We start from the raw sequence: 20,298 nt of genomic DNA, 5'->3' as shown, positions 1-20,298 counted from the left end.
TGATCAGCACCCAGGCTTACAGAGAGACGCCCTAACCCTAAAGTCCCATCTTAAAATCCTCAGAGGTTCCAGTCCTTTTCAAGTCCAGCAGTGGGGGGAGGCTGGGAGGGAAACATGGAAGGATACAGGGAAAGCGCTGCCCTTTAAGACTGAGGGTGACTGAGCTCCATCCTCACAGCCAACTCCCCACCCAGGTTGGGTTTTGCAGTGACCCAGGCAGAAAGGGCTTATCAAGCCTTCTGAGAGGCCAAGAGGGTCCAGATAAATTGAGCAGGAAGGCTTCTTCATCCTCAGCCCTCCCTCTTGTCTGCTCACAGCATTTGTGGTTGATGACATGGAGTCCATCTTTGAGGAACATCGGATCTGCAGCAGCATCAACCTCTGCCGGATCCTACGGACAGTGCGAGACAAGGGCGTGTTCGTCACAGATGAGAACAAGTTCATTTTCACCAACGTTCTGGTTGGGCACCGGGCCACAGCTCGCTTCAAGATCTGCAACGTGAACCAAGTCCCCTGTGACGTGGTTTTCTCCATCAAACCCATCCCCAGTAAGGTAGGAACAAGAGGCCAAGGCGACTGTTGCTCTTTAAAGGCTGTGTGGTAGCCTGCCGCCTTCTCCAGATTCATTGCTTCCTCTCGTCTGGACTAGTTCAGCTCAGTGCAGGTCAAACTAGAGGGGAGAGCAGCAATGCTGGGGTGGCAATTGAATTCAGTGTGTCTCAGGTGTTCAAGGAACGTGTGGATGAGGCACTGTGGGACATGGTTTAGTGGGCATGGTGGGGTTGGGTTGATGGTTGGACTTGATGATCTTACAGGTCTTTTCCAACCGTAGTGATTCCGTGATTCAAGCAAGATTTTGGCTCAACCCTCTGTATCTTTGGTGGGAGACCTGAACCCTTCTTGGAAGCACGCTCAGATGGGGGCTTTTACTGGACTGATGTGCCAGGGCTCGAAGCAGACTATTTCCTCAGGCTCCCTGATCTTTCCCTTCTCTTTAAAGGCCAATTCTAGGTTATTTGTGGGGTTTGCCATGCAGTCCCCACCTCCCAAGTATGCTGGGCTGGCTGCCCAGCGCTCAGAGCAAGCTTTTGCACTCCTGGGCTTTATGGCAGCTCGTGTGCAAGGTCAGCACCACTTTGGAGTCACCCCCGAGATGGAAGGAGCCTGTCCAGGGAAGCAGGAAGGAAAATGCTGCCTGGGGCTGTTCCCCATGATGAATATGTGACTAAGGCAAATCATATTGAAGGATGTTTTCTCCTAACACCTCTTTGTGGGTTCCCCAAGCTTAACAGCCCTGTTAGCCACATTTTCGAGGTGGATCCCGTTCGGACGTGCGTGCCCAGCCACTCCCACGCCTTTGCTACAGTGACCTTCACTCCGCAAGCGATGCAGAGCTACCAGTGCACTTTTGAGGCATCTCTTGATGTCCAGGCAAGGTAATTCACCGTGGGGAATCTTGTCAGGGACACCTTTCTGATAGCTGCCTCTCCTCTGGGAGGACGTAGACCTCTTGTTAACCCTAATGCTTTCATTAGCCTTAGGTCGAGTACTTAGCATTAGGTAATATAGGAGGCAGTAACTACTAGATAGAGCAGAGCAGAAAAATAAGGGTCATAGTTTAGCCTATATGAGTGTCTATGAAGAACATCAGGTAGCCAACTGGAAGTTATTGAATCAGAAAGAAACGGAGATGTGCGACAGCTGAGCTGGGGCTTTCCAAGGACAAAGCGTTAGATGAAGTGGTTTCTGTGCCAGCAAGTCAGCATGCATTATTTCCTCCTTGTTTATGTTAAAAAGAGATGATCCTATGTGATTACCTGGGGTATATTAACATATTTTATGTTAAAGGAGCGATTGGACCCCTTACGAAAGAGTAGCCCAGCTCCTCTGTCCTGGGACCTGTGTTTGTACCGGGGATCTGACCTGCTTTTCCCCAACCCTTTAGTCGCTGAATTGGGATGAGATAAGTCAGCTTTCTGCCCTAATAAGCAATTCCTGGTTTAGTGTCCTTGGAAATAATCCTTAGTGATGGTGTTATTTATTGACTTCTCCCTTCTTGCTTTTCTACTATTTTCATGCTGTGCTTGTGCTTTTTGCATATGTCTCATATCACCGCAGCCAGTGAATTTGCCATGTCCATCTGTTGCCTCATTATTTACCTGCTGTAGTGCATGATTCGATGAAGTGAAATTATTTTTAACTGTTATTCTGGAAGGCTCTGTCTCTTCAGAGCAGATTCTTCTTGTGAATGGCCCTAATCTGACTGGGAGGAGAGGGGTGAGAGGGAGCTGTGTCGTGGGGTACAGGAGCAGCAGCCAGGGAAAACGCAGTGGATGGCACTCGCTTCATTGATTGCCAAGTGGGAAATGGGTTAGTGCCAGCCGTAAGGATTTCTCCTCTGCCTCTCCTGCAGCCCTGCAGCAATTAAAGCACAAAGCCTGACCTTCGATATCAGTGGAGATGGGCATCTGCCTCGAGTGACGGTCTTGCGCCCGGTCCTTCACAATAAGAGAGGGAACCCAGTGCTGCTCTTCAAGAAGCTGTTGCTGGGTGATTCAGAAAAACTGTCTCTGGTCCTTCAGAATGATGGCGTCGTACCTGTCCAGGTGAGGACCTGCTCAGGGAATGCTCTGGTCTGGGAACAAGTCCTTGTGCCATGGAGGAAAGGCACCAAAAACCGTGGTAGAGGTGCACAGATGCACCGCTACTCTATGTGTGCAGTTGAACACCAAATGAAACCCTTGCCTTGCGCTCAGAGCCACTCCATCGCAGGAGAATAACTCCCTCTGACTTTCTGGAAGATGCTTTGGCAAACCAGTGGGAAAAGTCTCGTTTCTCAGCCAGATCCTCTAGGAAAGTTCCATCAGCCCTTCGTCTTTGTCCCCCTCTCCTTTGCAACCACTGCTGCTGTCTCCGCTAGTCTTGACCCACCTTTGGGTTTTATGCCGGTTACTCTTTCCACTCTGTGCCGCAGTGAACTGCACAGGAATGGGTCTCAGAAATTCTTTTTAAGCAAATGACTGAACTCTGCTTTCCGGGAAGGGTGTTCCTCTTGGCAATGTGAGTTTCTGACCAGTCCATCCTTTTCAGTTCAACACAACACAAGAAAGTTGATGGGGTATTTTTCCTCCCGACTCTCTTCTCACACTTTGGTTCTCATGTGGGAATGTGGGATGTCCTAGTTACATTAGATTGTATTTGATCACATTTTACTACATTTTAATTAAACTCAGTTGTAGTTTAATTCCGTTCTGCTCATTGCTTTTAGTACTTTCTGTCCTGTTTGGTTCTAATTTAATGATATCCCAATGCCTCTGAACACTCTTTTTTTCTGTCTGATTTTACTTAAACTTTGTGCTAAGAGCTGTGTTTGAAGCGGGAAAGCGTGCTGGGCTCCCCGTGCTGGACCAGCAGCGGTACGGTGTCGATCCACGTGCCGCCCTGTACCCACACCAGTGTGGTCGTTCTCTGTGTTCCCTGTTCTCAGTTGATGATAGACCTGTTGGATGAAGGGGGAGTTTTCTTCTTGAAAGCCAGGCCCACCACACACTGCATCTACCAAGCTGCGGGCACGAAGGAGGACTCTCCTGGAGAAGGTAAATTCATTAACCATGAAGTGTGGTCATTCACACAGGGAAGATGCGTGCCCTGCTCTTGGCCTGGCCAAGCAGCAGCCAGATGTTAGACATACTTTCTTTCCTGGGGCTCTCTGTACCCCTATTTTTTCCCATGGACTCTTTGCAGAGTTTCCTCCTAGCAAGTTGTAGGAAGTTTTTCTGTTCTTCTGGACGTGGTGGGTTGAGTTGTCGGGGAATTATCAGCACTTGAATGGACCGTCTGAGGTCTCTGCTGCATGTGGGGAGTTACCAGCCTGAACAGAGGCAGCCCTTGAGCCCACAGCCAACCAACAAAAGCCAAAACCGCTCTTTGACTCAGCGTTACGTACGGCTTGAGAAGTTTGAGTGAGAGCTGTGTGTTAACCTAAGGTTAAGATGCTTAAGCAGTGATATACATGGTGGTTTCATAGTCTTGTGAATATAGGAGGAGGGTCTGGAACCAGTGGTGGGAGAACCTGTGCTTAGAGACAGCTGTGTTTCAACCTCTTATTCCTCTTATACCCAATGGAATATTTCCTCTGTACAGCTGTATCACTTGTCTCTGATTTCCATTGCTGTGCAGGGAGGAAGCCCCACACCGCTTGCCTGGTCCTGCATCACAGGGAATTAGCAGAGTTTGACGTGCTTTTCAAACCCAACCTGGCCCAACGTGTGGAAGGGAAGATCCACCTCTCGGTGGTGGACAACCCCTATGAAGAGACCGACATTCAGCTGGTGGGTGAAGGCTATGAGGATGACTTCACGCTTGATAACATCCATGGACTAGTGGCAGACAGCAATGAAGAGAACACTGAAGGCAATTTGGAAGAAGACATAATTGAGGGTAAGAAAGGAGAGGCTGCCAAGATGGAGCAAGGAAGAGGAAAATACACATTTCTGCTCACCCTGTGCCAGTGCAGGTGTGGTCCAGGCTTAGCGGACAGATCCTGTTGTCTTTTGTAGCCTGCAGAGCAGCCACGCTTGAGAACACAAGGGAGGATCCTCTGTCAAGGGGGACGCGTGCAGGCTGGGAGGGAAGGGTGAGAGATGCCAGCGTTCAGCTGAGTATCTCTAAAAGGAGGTCTGGTGGTCTGTGAGCGTGCCAGCCCTGTGCACAGAGGCCGTGCGTGCTGCACCGCATGTCCCCTCTGCCCAGACACAGCCGCGTGTTTAGGGACATGTCAGGGTGTATCTCTGAAAGTGGTAGGATGGGGATCTGCACCTCCCAGAGGGAGGAAGGCTTGGAGCGAGTAAAGGAGTTGGACATACGTGTGTCTGTGCATGTGAGGGGGGCGGGCGGACCTCACAGCACGCTGAGATCCCTTGCTCTCATTCTTAACAGCTACCAGAGTGGATCACATCCAGTTCGGGGACTGTCACATCGGGACACCTTACCCTGTGACCTTCACCATCACCAATCGCAGCAGGGGGGAGGCGGTGCGGTTTGAGTGGCTGGCAGACACCCCGTTTCACTTCTCCCCCCAGGTGAGTTTGAATGGCTCTGCCTTTCCCCGCTGGTCGAGCCCTTCCCGGCGGGTTGCCAGGAGTTAGCAGGGAGTCACCACGTCCCAGTGAGAGCCCATTCCAGTGCCACATAGGCGATGCAATCCCTGGCTTTGCTGGGGCAGGGCTGTCAGCCCGGCAGAAAAGGCTCCGTGTTATGGGAGGTGGCATCTTTTGTTTGTACTTTTTGCCTATCAAACTTCAGATAAATACACAATAAAATGCAGATCCCTGGCACAGCTCCTCAACACATCAATCCCTTTGCTGTCAGTCTTGCCCTTGCCAGTGATTCCAGTTTGGTCTTGGCTCTCCGCTTCTCCCTAGGTGGGACACCTCCATGCTGGCTGTGCTAAGGACATCACGGTGACCTTGAAATCAGATGTTGCGGTCGCTTTCAAAAAGCACCCTGTGAAGTGTAAGGTGGCTAGGATCGCCTTCCAGCTGCCTCCAGAGCTGGTTACCGACTGGGACGACCGCCTGCGCACCGTCAAGTGGGTGGATGCCACGAGGGGCCCGGCAGCCACGTGGCCTCTCAAGAAGAAGGTAAGAAGCTAACTGAGCTTCTACAAAAAGAGCTGCCAACGGCAGCAGACCGCCATCCTTGCTGGCTAAGCTGGCTCCTGCTTCCTCCTGACATTTAATCCATCCGTGAGGTTAACCAGCAGTGCTTTTTAGGGGAGAGGTGGATGCACGGTGACCTGCTACGCTCGCACAAGATGGGGAAGTCTTTTTGACGAGAGATGTTTAGTTTGACAAGAGACATTTAGCCACGTGCAAACTATCAGTCTCTGCTGATTTTATGGTGTTAAAATCTATTCATCTGAATCGGTGCCTTTTCACCAACAAGGAGTTAAATCCACTGCGCTCTGTCCCCTTGTTTTAAAGTGGAGAGCAACACTAGCGCTCTTTCGTGTATGCTGGCTAGCCCACCAGCACGTTGCGGGTGAGCTCTGAGCTCTGTCTGTACTGGTACTGGAGATTTTAGTTGTGGTCTGTATATCGTGTGGGATATCTCATTATGGGGCAGCCCAGGCACTATATGGCAGTCATGCGGGAGTTCGGAGAAGTATCATCTCCAGAAACTCTTGCTTTTACTATCATTCTTGCCAAACACACTTGTCTTGGGTGATGGGTCTTCCCTAGTTTCTGAACCATTGTAAGACCTGTAAACCAAACTTCTTCCCCATCCGAGCATCAGCAGTTGGAGACTTTCCTAGTGAGTTTGTGCCCATCCCAAAATGCCCATCCCCAGCCCCCACCAGTGTGGCTGTTGCCCCACCCGAGACATCTGGAAAGCACTTTCTCCTAAGACAAGAAGGAAAAGGTGCTTTCTAGGTTTGTTCATTCTTGGGGTTCTCCATCCACAGAGCTCCAGCAGCGGAACTTAATCCTAATTTAGGGGCCTGCTAGATTTATGGGGAGCCAGGAAGAAGGTCAGACACTCTGCAGGGTTGAAACACGGGGACCGATACCCGGCCATAGTCCCCATGGGTGTATTTGCAGTCATGGTGATTTCTCTGATCAGTAGGTAGAAACAAATATTGTAGCGGAAGGGTCACATTTGATCATCTTTCCAGGGAAATAAATGGGAATGGTCCTTTCTAGCCCCTCTATGTGGCTGATTTTGGAGGCCAAAAGACTCCCTGTTCAGCCTGGCTTTCTGGGCTCTGCTCAGTGATTCTTTCCTGTCCTGTTTGGAGGTGGTCGAGCCAGAGCCAGAACCAGCTCACACTGTCCTGGAGAAGAGCAGCCGTGAGGTGGAGCTTCGCCTCAGTGCTGTCGTTGACTACGCCGAGTTCAAGCTGGATACGGACATGATTCAGTTCGAGGAGACCTTGCTCTTCCAGACGAGGACGTTCACGTGAGTGCTGGAGGCCAGGCAGGGACCTGCGTATGGGAGCTGCCTTTGCCCAGGGCTGACACGGTGTCTGCTTCCCTAGAGCAGTCTCACCTGCTGTTCTTCCCTTTAAACACATAATTTTTTGGTTTCATCCTTTCCAAGTCCTGGCTGGGTGCTGGGGCCCACATATCTACACACAAAGCCAAGCAGGAGATGGTGGTTGCCATCCTGCCATGCCTTTCTGCTGAGAACAACCATGGTTTTGCTTTCATTGTGTGTTGCCTGTCCTTATCTGCTTGAAGACGAGTTTTCAGTCAAAATAACGCCAAACCGAGACATAAAGACCAGAGTAAGACCCTTGGATTAATTCTCCTGGGCACCATGTCTGCCATTTCCTCTTAAACTTCCAAACTTTGAAATACTTTGTCTCGGGGCAGCCCAGGGCAGCGATCTAGACGTGGCAGAGTTGTCTGGGGAAGAAGATGCTACTCAGCATAAAGAAAGGGGTGCCGGGAGCCCACCGTACAGGGTTACTTTCCTACTTGCTTGGTATTTATTGGACGTTTTCTTTTTATGCCTCCTCCTTGCTTTTCAGTTTCCAGCTGTCCAATACAGGGAATGTGGCCCTGGAATACACCTGGATGAGGGCTGTGGAGGATGAAAGGGCAGTGAGCCATACTGGGGAGCTGCTCCTGCCCAGTCTGGATGGTAAGGCACTAGCTCTCTGTGGCAGCTGGGGGTGCCCGGGGTGTTTCAGTTGGTAGCTGAGGGCTTTGTGAGAAGACTATACCACTTCCACCCAGAGCATGAATTGCTTTTTCATCCCTGTCTGGTCACCCACCTTCACCAGCAGCTTCCCAGCTGCAGCTGGAGACTTTCTCCTTGCCCCCTCTCTGCCTTCCAGACCCTCCTACACTTGCTCTGACGCTTGTGCTCTGCGCGGGAGCTGGGCCTGGCTCAGGGGAGAGCCACGTGGTGGGTCGGGACTGGGAAGGGGGACATCAGGGCACTTCTTTGGCAAGTCTCTGAGACTGGGAAAATTGATAGTGTAACAACGGGTTCGCTGACCTGCAGACACTGTCTGTGTGCAATTCCCCAGTCTACAGCAAAAGCAAAGTCACTGTCTAAATTAACCCTCCTAACTCGGGCACGGGAGTGTTTGCTGCAGGCGGAGACCCTGCTCACAGCAGCCATCGGAGCTCAACGGCGGGGCCGTGACTCATTAACGTGCAGTAATGTGTTTGTGTCTGAGCGCGTGGTCTCCTTGGGAGCAGCGTGGTTCTGCGGGGAAACAGGGCTGTGTGTCCAAGAGGTCTCATCAGGAACAGGAATGAGGAGAGCTGTCAAGCCTTGCGTTTCCTAGCACAAGCAGCTTGTCTGATTGCCGAGCTGGGAGACCTCAACCAAAGTCCTTGACGCTCTGAATGTGCTTAACTCCCTCCCCTGTGGGTCCTGGTGTTGGCTGTTCCCCGGCATGGGGCACGCTTGTGCTGAAGCCGGTCTGCTGTGCCATTAGCTGGCTGGTCGTCGGTTATGAAAGCCTGACAAAGAGGAAGGAAGGAAAGGGTGTGAAGGACAGAGCAGTGCTGTTCCCCAAAGCCTTCTCTCCACCGTGCACAACAAACAAAATTCAGTTCTGTAGGCAGCTGGGGAGCAGGACTTAACGCTGTCCTTAATGCTAAGCGCTGAGGCTGGCTGTGCTGGGACGTGAAACAGCGCCCAGAAATTTTCCCAGATGCTGTAACACCAGACATCTCTACTGTTAGTTCCTGGGTGTGGTTTGGGAAGGAACGCTGGCCAGAAACAGTTCTGCAGGAGAAGTTTGCATCTAGCTCCCCAGTCCTGGAGACGGAGGGAGTTTAACAGCGTGGAGTGAAGCAGCGGGGTTCAGTCCTGGGCCCATTTCATTTGCTAACATAGACATAGCCTTCCTGTCCATCATCTGAATATCTTTACAGATTGATGTTCAGTTGTGTGTTTTGATTCACGTGCTTCTCTGGGTCTCTGCTGGGCCTTTTCACTGTGTTTGCTGCCCCCCACCCTCAGTTGTCCCTCCTGTCCGTCCTCACTTTCACACCCGTCCCCAGGACTTTCTGGGATGACGATTTAGCAAGCAGTAACACAGAAGCAAAAAGCAACCTGACCGCTCTCCCTCTTCTTCATCGGGAGTCCTCCTGCTGAAAGCGCTTGGCCAGGGATGCTCCAAGTGCATCCCACCTCCCTTCTGTTCGCCTGCAGCAGAAGGCAGAGTTGCTGGGAACAGAGGATTTTCTCCTTGAAAGATATCCTGCTATAACCTCTTCCTCATTGCAGGGGAATTCCTTTCCTCCACTTCTGGTACCTCTGTGAAGCTCCGATCTAGCCGTTGTTCGAGCCAGCTGGACCGTGCTGTGGACCACGTCTCCTCCTCCCTGAGCTCATCTCTGAACGCCGTCAGTGCCGCCCTGCTGTTCTCTGTCGAGCCCGGCAGCGGCACCATCGCTGCCGGCCAGGAGCAGCTCTTCCAGATGAAGTTCTCTCCGGTGTACGTGGGGGACTTTCAGAGCCGTATGCTCTGCAGGTAGGAAACGTCCAGCCACTTTTCAACTCATGCTACTGATGGATAGTCGTGGTAATACCTCTGACTGGGGTGGGTGGGAGTGCAGACCTGGGGACAGCCAGCCCCAGAGAGGCAGCAGAAACAGCTAACATACAGCAACAAAGAAAGATGGTCATCCGGCCTTGGTAGAAGCAGGTATGGGACAGTGGGAAAAGACATTGTATGAAATATTAAGCTCCTGGAGGGTTGCAAAATCTGGAACGAGAGATCCAGAAAGGCTGTCAAGGGGCCAGCTAGTCCTTAGCTACGCTTCCTTATCAGACAAGCACGGCCTCCTTACCTACATAGAAACTTGTGTGCTGCGGTTGGTCTCTAGACACATAACTGGTCATGCTTCTGCCATTTCACCTCTGCTGCCTCCCCATGGCAGGGAGTGCAATTCTGTTTGATTTGCTGAGCAACGCTTGCACGGAGAGAGGATGCAGCGCTCTGTGCTGTACAAGGAGACAGACAAGCAGCTGCCGTCCAGAAACGTTAGTTTGGCTAATACCAGTCCCTTTCTTCCTAGTATTCCTAACCTGAAGCCAAATCAGAAGTGCCCAGAGGTGGTTGTGAAGGGGAGAAGCTTGATGCCAAACTGCCACTTTGAACTGGAAGACTCTGACTACATCACTGCAAAAAGGCGCAACCCAGAGTTGCAGGGACCAAAAGGGGCAACGTTCGATCTCAACACAAAAGTGATTGAGTTTGCGGCAATTGGAGTGCGCGGCAGGAACAGCAGGTAGGTGTGGGCATGGTTTCCCCTGTTTGTGGTCTCCTAGTCACCCTCCTTAACCAGAGACCTCTCTAGCTACTCTTCCAAGCCCCGAGGTACCTTGTCTGTGATCTGCTGAGACTTGGCCACCAGTCTGTTTTGGGGCTGGAACAAGCTGGTCACTGAAGACCAACTGGCCAATTTTTTGTTCTTTGTCTTCAGTAAGGTATGGGTCAATCTGGGAGGACCACGTATCCCCAGCCCATGTCATGTGGCCAGTACAACTTTTGTCCCTTTGAAGAGCATCCTTGGGACATTCTTGCACCTCTGAGATACCAGTTAGACAGGGTCAGCGAAGGCTGCAACCACAACAGAGAGTACTATCTTCTAAAGGAGTCTTGCTGGACTTCATTTTACCACTTTCACTTGATCTCACTGTTTTAATATGCAAGAGGTTTTGGCTAATTTCTTTGCTAATTTCTTTGTTGACAGCCATTAATTTTTAGCCACCTGAGAGACAAACAGGGCCCCTAGAAAGCAGGTGAAATGTTTGTGCTCCCAACGTCGTTCCGCTATACCAAATAACCCCTTCCAGATGGTGTGCAGGATTGGCAGTGCCTGATGTCTGCTACAGGACAGAGTCATTAACATCCCAACACGACCTTAGTAGTCCTTTTTTTTGCTTTGTGTGCCTAGGACCATCAGGGTTATGAACCCAACCAGTTCCGTGTATTCCTTCCAGTGGACTTGCCAAGACCGTGAAGCCCCACCAGAGCAGGTGGCTTTCTTCTGCCTCACAGAGAGAGGTCAGATCCAGCCGGGGAAGAAAGCAGAGGTGGGTGCAGAAAATTAAGAAAGTAGATCCGGTACACGTGTATGCCAATTTAACACCGGCTATATCTACACCTACTGGGCATCCCATGTCTCTGTGAGCTTGCCAAGACCATGAAGAAACTTTTGACTGCAATGTAACTGAGCTGGCAGATGAACCTGTCCTCACCCTGTACCCCACATCTGCCATGCTTTTGGGCTGTAAGTGGCACAACAGCCTATCTCTGAGCTCACAGCAACATAAGGTGGAGGTTTGGGGGGTTTCTTGGTGGTATAGACTGCACCCCACTCCCCTTACCCAGCCAGGGGCAGCAACTTTCCTTCATTTGCCTCTTTCTCCCCCAGATCAAGTTTGAATTCGTCCCCCGGCACCTGGACATCACAGAATCATTCTGGGTCTTTACAATCCCTGAGCAAAGCATTTCGGTCCCATTCCTGTTGGTGGGCAACACCACCGACCCGCTCGTGACTCTGGACAGATCCCACCTGAACTTCCACTTGCTGTTAATCGGTGAGCACCATGATTATAGCTTACGTGCTCAGAAGCGTACCTCTCCAGGGGCCCAGCAGTCCCATTATTCCAGCAGGCTCCCACGAGGAAGGTGGAAATGGAAACAGGCACTTGTGAGCAGAGCATCCAGCTCCCGGCACCCAAGTGTTAGGAGGGAGAGGAAGGGGAAGGGAGGAAGGCATGTGTCAGGGATACGGCATGTAGTTGGGGCTGTTTCCAAGAGGGGATTTGGGGGTGATGCGGGGGAGCCCAGGGGGTGAGAAGTACGTTTCCATGTTGGCATCCTGAGCGTGCCATGCTGCAGGCAGTGCTTCTCACTGCAGATTGCCTGCTGGGCTCAGCCGGCAGGCAGGAGCACAGTGGGCAGTGGTGGTCTGGTGGCCAGAGGAACAAAAGGTTTTCAGCAGCTGCTTTGTCCTCTCCCCAGGGCACGAGGTACGCCAGACTATCTATATGATCAACAGTGAGAAGGAAGCCTTCAGCTTTGCTTTCAGAGAAAGCTCTCTCTTCTCAGAGGGATGCAACACCTCCGTGAAAATAGAGCCCCTGGAAGGCTCCATCGCTCCTCTTTCAAGGTAATAGGGCTCACGGGTCAGATTCCCTCTCCCATGTGCCAAATGCAGCACCATCATTTTGCTTTTGAGACGCTCTCCCCTCCACATTCACCTGGTGACTCTTGGCCATAGCGTACGTCTGCCTTGTTTTGTTCCTTCCCAATGGGGACACCATGAAACTTCAGGTTTCTCCGTAGAGTGGCTGTGCCGGGGTTACCCCGGTCTTCTAGGCCCCCTTCCTGGAGAAGTTCAGGCTTTGGATCTTCTAGTTTTGATGACAAAAGCATGTTTGGAGGTTTTAACTCTGTGATTCCCCTGAGCTAGCAGCCTTAAGTGTGCAAGGTCTCCTCTCTCCTCTGTGTTCCTTTAGTGACAGAGTCCACCACGCGTGGTCTGGGCAAAGCGACCAAGAGCAGCAGAGCACACAAGCAGCATATAAGCCCATCATGGGGGACAGCAACAGGCTTACACAGCTAGCTGTGTTTTGCAGGATCACCTGTCAGAAAATGGATGCTCTTTTCTTGTGAACTGCAGGTGTGACTTGTGATCAGACATGATCATGAATTCAAGCAGGTCACCAGCTCATCTGCTGATCCACCACAAATGTCCCTGTGCCCACTCATAGCCTGCCTGGGTGTAAGGAGAACGCGTTAGCTCCAGGCAGTTTTGCTGTGGCTTAAAAGATGCTGAATTTTGGCTCGCCACAGGGTGTAAGATAAGAGAACATCCTGTATCAGTTACTGTGGCTCACCTGAGAGGGGGTAATTCCTTCAATCTCTGTAGTTTGGTTGTGTTTGATCACGTACCCAGAAATTATCCACAGAAATTACGAAGAGGCAGTTTGGTGGCACCCGCACTGCACAGCGGTCACGGGAGCTGGATGATTCCTCTTTGCAAAGAGGCTGTTACCCTTGTCGTATAGATCAGAGAGACTGGGGGTCTCTAGGAGTGCCCTCCTCTGTGTGTGGGACAGAAGTGGGGTCTTAACCCAGTGCTGCCTTGTAGCACATGGGCAGGGCAGTAAGGTCAGCGTTAGCTCAGGGTTTGCTGCCTTGTCATTGTATCCTCTGCCGTTTCATTGCATGGGATCATCATACCCTAAACAGTTGTCACCAGGGCTCGCTCCATAGCGGAAGGCCCTGGAAGGGCAGAGTGCTGCTCCTGTTTTCTCCGAGGCCTGGGGTCTCACCACAGCCATTGCACAGCCTGCCCTCCCAGAGCAGGCAATGTGGGGCCAAGAAAGCAAAGAGGCAGTGAATGGAGCAAAAAGGATCTTTTCTCCCCAGGCTTCCCATTACAGTCATCTTCACACCAACACTAGAAGGAGAGGTGGTCTTCAACCTCAAGTGCAAGGTCAAGAGGAAGACCCAGCCCCTCTCCTTGAATATCAAGGCCACCGGCTACAGCGTGAAGGCGTCTGTCAGTTGTGAGGACGGCGACGGCTGTGTCACTGAGCTCAGCGCCCAGGAGGTCAACGTCATTGATCTCAAGGAGGTGAGCAGCGCTGGTTCCCTGAACCATTTGCCCCACAAAGCCCTGCAAGATTCGGCCTTAACCAGGAGCTTTGCAGATATGTTTGACTAAGAGGGAACGTTTTTTCTTCATCTGTGGGTCTCTAGAGAGAGGGAGATTGATCTTTCAGACAGGTCATTAGCTGAATGTGAAAGATGAAGGAGCACTTGCTGGGCCAGCCAGCGCTTTGCATGTGCTCCAAGCCCTAATCCTCACCATCTTCTCCCCGCAGGTACAGCTAAACGAGAACATCAAGCGCATCTTCAGCATCCGCAATAACGGCAAGTTCAGCTTCGCCTTCTCGTGGGAGCTGAGCGGCCCCCCAGCCCGTAAGCAGGTCCTTGCTGTCACCCCTCAGACGGGCACCGTGCAGGCGGAGGGGAAAGCAGAGACCCAGCTGGTGTTTCACCCACAGAAGATGTGCTCTTTAAAGGATGTAAAGCTGACGCTACAGGTGAGGCACCAGTGTTTAATACGGGACCTTCGCCTTCCCTACGCAGCAGCTTGGCAGCAGGAGGCCAGGGCTGGGGGTGAGCTCCGTCACTGAAGAGCCTGAACGAGGCAGAGAGGCTCCTGCTGCTGCAATAAAGAGCCTGACAGCTTCTGAATGGAATATTTTAATACTTAAGCGCTTATCCAGGACTACTTTGGGAGGTGCTTTTGTGGCAGGACGTATGCCCCAGGCCCTCTCTGCCCCTAATTTGGAGGGGCTCTAGATGTGCGCGGGGATGGAGCTGTTTCTCCTTGCCAGACCCCTCCTGAGTCGGGTCCCACAGCTCAGAACGGTCTTGCCAGCACATGGCTGCACAAAGCAGGGCCATGACTCTTCAAAAACCCTTTCCCTCTTAGCCCAAGCATTCCGCCTTCTCTTTCTATTCTGGGGTCCTTTGGTACTTGCTTTTCCTTATTGTCACTGCAGCCAGCTGTCCCCCATCCTCTTCCTCAGCCATCTCTGGTGTTTGGGGTTGTAATTCCCACCTCTTCACCTGGCTCATGGTGTCTTTTGCCCCACCAGATCAGCAAGGGTCCCACGTTTACCTGCGTGTTCCTGGCCACTGTGGTAGTGCCCGCTGTCCACTTCTCCACCACCAGACTCGACTTTGGAGCCTGCTTCATCTACCATGCTGGGATGCCACCTGCCCAGCGGACCCTTGTCATCACAAACAAGGCAGACAGGGATATGAGGTAGGCCTTCTCCGCACACTCCTTCAACCCTTGCTTAGCGCATGCCTGCTCCATGTCCTCGTGACCACTGTGGGTGAAATCCTGAAGATGCAGGGGGAGGAGAAAGGAGAGCCCCAAGTAGCCCTGATGTTGTTGTCTGAGCGCACACAGCCTTGTGACACCTCTGCTCCTCTTTGCTGTGCTTTCTGCCAGTTTGAACTGCTTGTTCACCAACACCGCGTACCTGGAGGTGGACTTCCCAGGGCACGTCCTACGCCCAGGAGGGACAGTGGAGGTGCCCATCACTTTCTATCCCAGAGAGGTTGCGTCTTACCATGAGCTCATCCCTTTTGAAATCAATGGTCTTTGCCAGCAGACTGTTGAGGTCCAAGGAAGGGGCATGAAAATGAAGGTGAGATGAAATCCAAACCCTAAAACTCCAGGTGGCAGGCAGCCAGCATGGCTTTCTCTCTCATTTTCCTCATCTCTTCCCCAGCCTACCATGTTTTGGTTTTCTGCCATGAGGGTGGCAGAAAACCTTTTCTCCTTCTTTCCCTTCACTTTATATTAATCCCTCCTACCTCAGGTTGATGTTGTGGAACCACGAGGAAAGGTGGTGAAGCTGGGAGCCCTCTCCATCGGACAGACGGTGAAGAAGATGGTCACCATAGCAAACAACAGTGCTGCCCCTCTTACTTTTAAGCTCCGTCTCATGTCCACCATGCCAGAGCTCCAAGAAGCTGGGGTAAGGCTCCTTCCTTCACTTGGAGAGCACTTTGGTGTGCCTGCTGGTAGCTATGAGCTGCTCTGGGCAGGAGCTAGTAGTTACAATTGTAGTAGTAGTCTCCACTCATTTCTTTGGGCAGGTTCTCTGCTTGAACCCCACCACCGAACTAAGTCTGAAGCCCAAAGGAGACACCTGTAAAGTGGAGGTGACCTTCTCCCCAAAACGCCGCATCCAGCCATTCACCGAAGAAGTGACGATGGAGTGCAACGGCCTGGTGCGCTCCCTCTTCATGGTGCGGGGCTCCTGCCAGGGCATCCATGTGAGCTTGGACCAGGAACACCTCAGCTTTGGAGCGGTGGTGCAGCAGAGCTACACATCCCGGCGCATCATCATGCAGAACACGGGCGACATAGGAGTCAAGTAATGCAAAACCCTGTTCTCTCTGAGGGCTGAGAGCTTGGATGAGGGTTGGATGGAGCTGTAGCTTGCCCAGATAGTTCCCCTCTGCTTTTCCGTCCCAGTGGAGAGTTGGGCAGCCAAGGCTGTGCAGTCAGGCCCTGGAAGTTAGCAAGGGATACAACCAAAACCTTGTTTACAGATGGGTGCAGCTGACTCCTGGCCAGCCTGAAGCCTTATTGCCAGGTGGCTCAGCGTCATGCCTGAAATCTGGTGGAAAAGCCCACAAGAGGATTAGAAACGGCACGTTGCGTTCGCAGCCTCCCCATTGCTAATCCTTCCTTCCTGTCCTTGTGCTTTCCTTGGCAAGGTTTAAGTGGGACATCGCGAGCTTCAAGCCAGATTTCTCCATCAGCCCCGCCAAGGGTTACATCTCCCCAGGAATGGATGTCCCCTTCGTTGTGACCTTCCACCCCTGTAAGCTGAGCCACGCTATCCAGTACGAGGACCTGAAGTGCTTCATCCAGGGCAGTGAGCCGCTCCAGCTTACGCTGGCAGGATGCTGCATGGAGACCCCTGTGACCAAAGAGGTAACTGGAGCAGAGACAGGATGGGTCCTCTCCTTGCACCACCGTTTGCACCACATCTCTCGCAGGGCAGGGACTGAAGGATATTTACGTGCATAGACTCGCTCCTGCCTGTCATCCTGCCTGGGTATCCCAGAGACCTGAAAAAACCGTTGGGCAGGATTCCCAAAATTTCTGAGCCCTGTAATTGCCTTCCTCCCCTGTTAACGGTGCTGCTCCTCCAGCGAGCACCTCAGCTGTCCTGGCTCTGCATTGCAGCACCCTTGCTGCAGGGACACCCTGCAGGGCTCTTCTGAGACCCTCCCCACAGAGCTGTCCAGCTGTACTCCCAGTATTGCACGCGCAGCCACACTTTTCGTCCCTGTCGGGACTGGGGAGGGCATTCAGCGCTAGGAGTGGGCAAGGCGTCTGCATCCAGCTCCTAGGGCACAGGGATGCAGCGTTGGAGGACTCCTGGCCCTCACGGGCATCGCGGGAGGGTGCAGCTGGGGGGTGTTGGCTCTTGCTCCCAAAAGAGAGCCCGGAGCTGCTCTCCAGCCTGCCCACAAAGGGGCTGTGCGGCTGCAGGTCTTGTCCTTGCACAGGAGAGATTTCCTTCCATGACTCCCCATTTTCTTTCTCCCCTCCTTGGGAGGCGGCATCCCCCTTCACCCAGCATGCAAAACACCCCTTCCTCTCCCTCTCTAAGAACCGACAATTTGGTTTACACCAAAATCTACAGCTCAAACGGGAATTTTGCGTACGACGAGGAAAAGCTGCTCCCTGTGCGTAGAGCTAGTCAGAGTCCGAGTGGAAAGGATTCCTCGGTATGGCCAAGCAGCCTCTGTGCTCCTCTGTTGCAGACACTGACTTTCGCATGCGACGTGCGCCAGGAGCACAGCCAGACCATCCTCCTGTCCAACCCAAGCAATGAGGCCTGGACCGCGCAACCTGTCATTGAGGGGGAACACTGGAAGGGGCCTGAATTTTTCCATCTAGAGGCCAATCAACAAAACAAGCCCTACAAGATCACTTACCAACCCCTAACGATGAGCTCTGAGAAGCAGCAGCATCAGGTATGTGAGCTGTGCCAGCACGCTGACCCTCGGTAGCATGACCCTCATAGCTCACCCAGCTTTGGGCAGGAGGGTTGGACAAGATGACCTTCAGAGGTCCCCTCCAAGCTGAAATTATCCTGTGATCCCATGTTGGAAGCTGGATTTCTTGGTGGCTAGAGGCCAGGTGTAAGGAAACTGCAGGTGGGAATTCTGGACTGACCATTAAATGTGTTGGAGCAGCTAACCTGAAAAACCAGGTTGTCTGAAAGTCCAGGAAATGAAGTTCGTTCTGTGCAGCTCCTGGTCCCTGCCTGTGCAGCCCAGGGGGGCTCGGAGACCCGCCCCGTGCTCAGCCCTGTGGGCTGCACAGGCTCCCCAAGTCCTGGGCGCGACTGCTTCTGCCAGCACTGCCCTGCTGGGGTCCTTTTGCAGCATGCAGGGAACGAGAGGGGCGAAGCTGCCCTGCCATTTCTCAGTGCCCCCCCTCACCATGAGCAGTCGGGTGGGAAACAACACAGACATCTCTCTTGACATCACCTTTGGTGATGTGGAAAGAGCCCTTCCTGCAGGTCTCAGGCTGGGCAGGTAGGGTGACTGTCCCCTCTGTTTCCATGAGCACTATTTCTGAGATGCACCAGGGACAAGCTCTTAAATCAAGGGGGTCAATTCCAAACGGCTCCGGGGTGCTGGAGGTGGGTGTCAGACACCTGCCCCTTGGCCCCCTCTAGCTGATCTTACACCACACCAGAATTTAGGCCAGAGCAAGAGTGGAGGCCAGAGACTTCTGGGCTCAATCTCCAGGGTGCGGAGCAGATCTGTGCCCTGTAGGGTTGCATAGGCTCAGTATCTTTTTAATGTACAGCCTTGCTGAAAACTGCAGGACTCTTCATGCTGCTCTGGAGGCAGAGGAGGTGCTGCAGGCAGGTGGCTGTGACCCATTGGCACCCGATGAGTACTGGTTATGAGCTTCTCGTGGCCCACCCTGGCTGGTGGGACCCTGCCGTGTTAGCTTACAGGCTGCTCTCCTGGCAGTAATGCTGGGGCTAATCCCAGCACTGCCGGGGCAGCCAAGCTTAGTAGGGACTGCCACCCCCTTACCACGGCTGTCCCTGCACAAGCACAGGGCTGGCAGCTGACGTGCCCACATTAGTAAGGCAAGTAAAAGGGTGCTAGGACGGTCAGACCAGCTCTGCTGCAGGGCTGGTGCTTCCTTGCCTTGCCCAGACGTGTTGCCTCTGTGTCCCGTGGCTGTGCCAGCCCGAGCGGGTATGACACTGCCATCTCCACCTGCGTGGGACACAGGGCTGCGGTCACAGCTCTGCCAGCTGGACCTGCTCAAAGCTGCTCAAATGACAGCCTGAGACATGGGACTGCCCAGGTGTGCTCGAGAGCCAGTAACTCGTCCAGACAGAGAGCAGGAGAGCTCACTTATCCTATTTCTCGTCTCTAGGGCTCCATCTTCTTCCCATTGCCGGATGGGACAGGCTTGTACTACCTCTTGCAAGGGACTGCTGAGGCCCCAAAGTGTTCAGGGACCATTTTCCGGCAGGTACCATGTCGGACTTCCTACACTGAGCTCATCCCTGTTTCCAACTGGCTGAACAGACCGCAGAGGTGAGTCCGGCCCAGGAAGTCTCGTCCCACCAGCAATCCCTGCAGCAGCACAAGGAAGGGCTTCCCACTGCCCGGAAGGTCCTTCCTGCAAGCTTTTTACTCTCCTCGGCCCATTTCTGGCCATAGGTGTCTGGGATCACCCTACCCACGTTCTGCCTATGCAGACCCATCCTGGAGGGTTTTCCTCCGAGGGGATGAGAGCTGTCTCCCTCTGCCTGAGGCATTGAGGGTGTGAGGAGCTGTGTTGTGCCCCCCCACGATGGGTATCCTATGGGAGTCCTTCCCGTTGAGCTTCACTGCATTCTTCTCACCCACAGGTTCCTCGTGGTAGTGGACATACTCAAACCAGAAAACCTGGAAAGCAGTTCTGTGCTGCAGGGGCTGGACTACATTGACGTGCCAGGCTCTGCCAAAAAGGACTACAAGCTCACGTTCCTCTCCTACAAGGAAGGAGTCTTTAACGCAACGGTAAGTGTGGACACCAGACTGTGGAGCCCTTCAAGGAGCTGTTTGCTCACTGAGAAGCTATGTGCCTGTTTTCATACCTCCACGTGCCCACTGGTGGGCTTGTAGGTGTCCTGGGTGGGTACTGAACAGCAGGCACCTCTCCACGTGCCCCACTCACGTGTCAGTCTCTGCGAGGGTCCCACTGGGGGCTGCAGAGCACAGGTGGGTCAGGCCATTGGTGAGCTGGAAGCAACAGGCAATCAGGAGACTCCAGAGTGGAAATACCACACATGCTTTCCCCAGTCTGGCACTCTTCCTGGGTGGCTGCTTACCACCATTCTTGGAAGTAGGGTGCTGGGCTTGGGGGGTTCTTTGGGCTGGCTTAGCACAGCTGGTATATTTTTATATAGTGCTTCCCTTTTTCTCTCATTCAGGTGACCTTCCTCAACGAGGTGACCAAGGAGTACTTGTTCTACATGGTGACTTTCAAGGCCACCGCTTCGGGACCCCTCAGCACTGTTGAAATGACCGCCGCTGTTCGGCAGAGAGTGTCTTCCACCGTCAAGGTGGAGAACCCTCTGCCTGTCCCGGTGACGTTTGCCACAGATTGCAAAGTGCCCGATGTCAACGTTCCCCCACATTTCACTGTTCCTGCACAGTCGGAGGTAGGAGCAAAGCTCGTCCTG

At 52.9% G+C, this 20,298-nt stretch overlaps 1 protein-coding gene across 1 annotated transcript in view; it reads left to right on the top strand.

Moving 5' to 3' along the window:
• The window catches only part of LOC132318653 (hydrocephalus-inducing protein homolog), a 147,800-nt gene that overhangs the window by 125,715 nt on the left and 1,787 nt on the right, over positions 1-20,298 (top strand). The window contains exons 58-82 of the mRNA XM_059826626.1: positions 318-553; positions 1,285-1,436; positions 2,414-2,606; positions 3,488-3,596; positions 4,180-4,440; positions 4,939-5,081; positions 5,424-5,642; positions 6,800-6,960; positions 7,535-7,647; positions 9,253-9,499; positions 10,047-10,259; positions 10,929-11,067; positions 11,409-11,574; positions 12,002-12,149; positions 13,415-13,622; positions 13,873-14,094; positions 14,656-14,825; positions 15,018-15,216; positions 15,391-15,549; positions 15,671-15,951; positions 16,298-16,517; positions 17,357-17,569; positions 19,002-19,165; positions 19,483-19,633; positions 20,047-20,277. Of these exons, the coding sequence (XP_059682609.1) occupies positions 318-553; positions 1,285-1,436; positions 2,414-2,606; positions 3,488-3,596; positions 4,180-4,440; positions 4,939-5,081; positions 5,424-5,642; positions 6,800-6,960; positions 7,535-7,647; positions 9,253-9,499; positions 10,047-10,259; positions 10,929-11,067; positions 11,409-11,574; positions 12,002-12,149; positions 13,415-13,622; positions 13,873-14,094; positions 14,656-14,825; positions 15,018-15,216; positions 15,391-15,549; positions 15,671-15,951; positions 16,298-16,517; positions 17,357-17,569; positions 19,002-19,165; positions 19,483-19,633; positions 20,047-20,277 (4,718 nt within the window). The remainder of the gene's footprint in view (positions 1-317; positions 554-1,284; positions 1,437-2,413; positions 2,607-3,487; positions 3,597-4,179; positions 4,441-4,938; positions 5,082-5,423; positions 5,643-6,799; positions 6,961-7,534; positions 7,648-9,252; positions 9,500-10,046; positions 10,260-10,928; positions 11,068-11,408; positions 11,575-12,001; positions 12,150-13,414; positions 13,623-13,872; positions 14,095-14,655; positions 14,826-15,017; positions 15,217-15,390; positions 15,550-15,670; positions 15,952-16,297; positions 16,518-17,356; positions 17,570-19,001; positions 19,166-19,482; positions 19,634-20,046; positions 20,278-20,298) is intronic.

Source organism: Gavia stellata, chromosome 18, assembly GCF_030936135.1.
Source record: "Gavia stellata isolate bGavSte3 chromosome 18, bGavSte3.hap2, whole genome shotgun sequence".
Taxonomy (NCBI): Eukaryota; Metazoa; Chordata; class Aves; order Gaviiformes; family Gaviidae; genus Gavia; species Gavia stellata.
Note: the sequence above shows the minus strand (reverse complement) of the source record. Positions and strands in the feature narration are given on the sequence as shown.